This window comes from Austrofundulus limnaeus, unplaced genomic scaffold, assembly GCF_001266775.1.
Source record: "Austrofundulus limnaeus strain Quisiro unplaced genomic scaffold, Austrofundulus_limnaeus-1.0 Scaffold28, whole genome shotgun sequence".
Lineage (NCBI taxonomy): Eukaryota > Metazoa > Chordata > Actinopteri > Cyprinodontiformes > Rivulidae > Austrofundulus > Austrofundulus limnaeus.
In genome coordinates, this window is record NW_013952430.1 from 1,174,392 (window position 1) to 1,177,763 (window position 3,372).

The 3,372-nt window shown below is 39.7% G+C and overlaps 1 protein-coding gene across 4 annotated transcripts in view; it reads right to left on the bottom strand.

Moving 5' to 3' along the window:
* nt5c2a (5'-nucleotidase, cytosolic IIa) overlaps positions 1-3,324 on the bottom strand; it is a 26,824-nt gene extending 23,500 nt beyond the window's left edge. Inside the window, exon 1 of one of the 4 annotated variants that reach the window (XM_014005044.1) lies at positions 2,931-3,324. In XM_014005044.1, the coding sequence (XP_013860498.1) occupies positions 2,931-3,031 (101 nt within the window). In that variant the 5' untranslated portion in view covers positions 3,032-3,324. The remainder of the gene's footprint in view (positions 1-2,930) is intronic. The other 3 variants (XM_014005047.1, XM_014005046.1, XM_014005048.1) reach the window with 3 other exon arrangements.
* Positions 3,325-3,372: the final 48 nt, after the last annotated feature.

Consider the following 3,372-nt stretch of genomic DNA (forward strand, 5'->3'; position numbering starts at 1 on the left):
ATATATAGATAGATAGTGTATATGATTTAACCAGGTAGGTCTCCCTTAAATTTATATTTTTGTGGGAGACTTTAAAGTGTCCCTTACAAAAGGAGATTTTAAGGTCTAAATTTTTTTACCTACACATATTTATTCCACTCAATTAATGTGTGATTTATTTATTTTCTATTATAAGTTTTATATCGTGATATATATCGTTACCGCCACTCAGCATAATGTATATCGTGATATGAATTTTTTGCCATATCGCACATTCCTACGAGCCGCGCATTGCGGCTGACTTTTGTTTTCTTTACCTCTCTCTCTTTCTCTGTGTGTAGGGAGGGGAGCTCTGAGCTCACCCTACATGCCTGTTAGCAGAAAACAGCAGGTACAGGAAGCGACAGTGGCCAAAATACCTCAGAAACTCGCCCAACTAAGCAAACTCTGTGAGATTCAGCGTTTTATTCTGGATTACTTTGGTTAATTCTGCGATTCCGTCTGCGTTTCCTTAGCCACTTATAAACGGAAGTGGAGCAGGAGAAGATGGATTCTGATTGGCTGTTGTCGCGCACATTTCCGCCATGTTTGATCGAGTAAGAGGCTCACAGCTGATCATCGTGATTGACCTGATTTTTTTTCTTGATCAATAATCGCGAGCAAATAATCGCCCAGCCCTAATGTATATGCTCCAAAAAAAGCTACCGAAAGAATTATTTCCATTATACATCTTCAGTGTTGAACAATGTCCACAGGTTGTCTACAACTTTATAGTGTAAAACATTTAGGTGTAGTTTTACTGTATGTTGGGTTTTATAAAAAGGGAAAAAAACTTTTAGAAAATAGTCTGCCCAACTTGGAGAAACAAAGCACATCATTCTGTGGATTTACAGTGAATCCAATGTTAAGTTTTAAGCCTGAAATATTGTGTCTGCTCTGAAGACTGCCCTTTACTTTTTGCATATTTGTTCATTTAGTACACACCAGCAATTAATGTAAACTCATGCACATCTCTTCTTATGTAACGATTCAATAGATCACAATTATCAGCTATCAGTGTCTTACTTCCACTAGCACTACTTTACTAGACTAGAGGTGCACTGATCAACCAGCTGGCCAATTTACCACAGATCTCCTTCATTTTGGGAGACCAGAGATCAGTGGAAAAGATCAGCTTCTCATCTACCTCCATAAAAGTCTGAAAACCAGCCACTGTCCCCTTTTGCTCTGCTGTGAGCTCTCCTAAGGTCCAGTTAAAACAAGTTTGTATTGTTTCAAAGTAATGTTTTTCAATAAAATAAGATTGGAACACTGAAGGTGTATTGTGACCTTAAAATAAATGACAGTGTCAGTTATTTAAAAGGCACAGTGTGTAGGATTTTGTCTTTTAGCCGAAATTGAGATAATCACTAAAGACAATGATAAAAAACATGTCTAATCATTGCAGACAAAGACCTTGTTATATTTTTTTACCTTATAAAAACCTGTTTATATCTCCATGGTCGCGGGTCGCCACCACAGGCAGCCGCCATCTTGCACCGCCATCTTGTCTACGAAGGCTCATGAAGGACAAACTGCGGTGGCGGCGTCAAAGACGGTTTTAGTTGTAATACTATAAATGTAATATTTGTTGTCTGTCATTGTAGCTGGGATAYTTTTACTTATTAAAGCTCATAATCTTACCACTTGAAACATCACTAGCCCTGAAGCTGCTGGTAGACATCGCGGTTGGAATTATCAAAGGTTTTTGACACCTGAGAGACACTGTAGCAACTCCTTTGTGTTTGGAAGCTGGGGTAGGGGTGGGGGGAGGACCAGGGAGGATGACTCAACCACTCAACCACTAGATGTCGCTGAAAACAACAAATCCTACACACTGTGCCTTTAAAGAAATTGATATTGTCCAAAATCAGAATCGGGAGGTCAGACTTTTTAAAGATTGATGATCTGCCAGAAAACTGCTGTCGGTGCACCCCTACTATACCTATGTAATCGCTTTTATTTCCTAAAATCATCATCAACAAATCCATCCGCCCATCTCCTGATTTATTTCTGTACACACCTCATTTGTTTGGAGCCATGAGGAGCTGGTGCCTGTCTCTAGCAGACTATGAACTAGAGGCAGGTTTGACCGTGGATCTGTCTGCAGTCACACACACCCCTAAGAACAAGTCAGCATCTCCAAATGTAGAAGAAAACCAGAGTACCCAGAAAAACCCTGAACATCCTTTAGGAGGACATTCAAACACCACACAGAAAGGCCCCACCTGAACACACAACCTGTTGTTTTCTGAAGGTCTTTCAAAGTTTTTCTTTGGGCTCTGATCGCCTTTTCACTCTTTTTATCCAGTCCTGACCATGACGGCATGCTGTGCAGCCTGTGCATAATAAAGAAAATCCAGGAAAGACTGGACACAAGATCTGATAGATGAGACATCCTTTAATTTATCTTCTATTGTTTATTAAGTTTTCAGCTAATAACTTCTCTGGAATTGCCTTGTTGGTCCTAACACTAATTTATGTCTTTCAAAATGGGTTATCTTTGCCGTTTGTCACACATTTAAGAAAATAAAATGTAACAAATGGTGGTTTTCTGGCAGGCTGCTAACAGGAAGCTACTAAAGATATGCTGTGTAAATTTGACTCTTTTTCTAAGCTTCAACACAACAAGGGCTCATTCTTTGAATCGAGGAGCCTTTTTTTTTATAACTAAATGAGTCAGAGTAGTTTATGAGGCTTAAATCACAAGAGCATTGTGTTTAGAAATGGTCTGAAAGTCAACTAAAACTCATCTAAAATAAAGCAACTAAAGTCCAAAGAGAACTTAAAAAACCTTAAGAAAGCACGATCAAAACGACTTCCTGGTTATACATCAGTATTAACTGGAAGTCTGAACTGAAAGCCACAAACTTGCTGAAAAGCTCCGCAGAACTTCTGTGTTTGCGTAATACCTGTGGTGAGCTTCACGCCGATACTTCTTCATGGCCTGACCGTCCATGTTGGCTGGTAGGTCTGCACAGTTCTGCAGACGGTCACTCCACGAAGTTGTCATCTTTAACCGTTAATGTTTCTGCAGAAAAACACAAGGTTGCTTATGAAAGCAGAACCGGTCACATGTAGGAAACGTAATGCTGCGATTGTGTAACAAAGCCATCTGCTGGTTGAGACCGTCTGCATCTGATCAGGTGCAGCTTTGCAAACCTAAAGCTGCCATATATGTTTCCATGGCTGTGACTCTGAAATTTGTTCATGTTTGATCTGTTTTTATTTAAGTCCAGTTCATTTTCCTATTAAGTTTCATAATAAGTGATACATTTTATAATGCCCTCTCCTTGGGCTGCTACCTTATCGTGGTGGAGGGGTTTGAGTGTCCCAATGATCCTAGGAGCTATG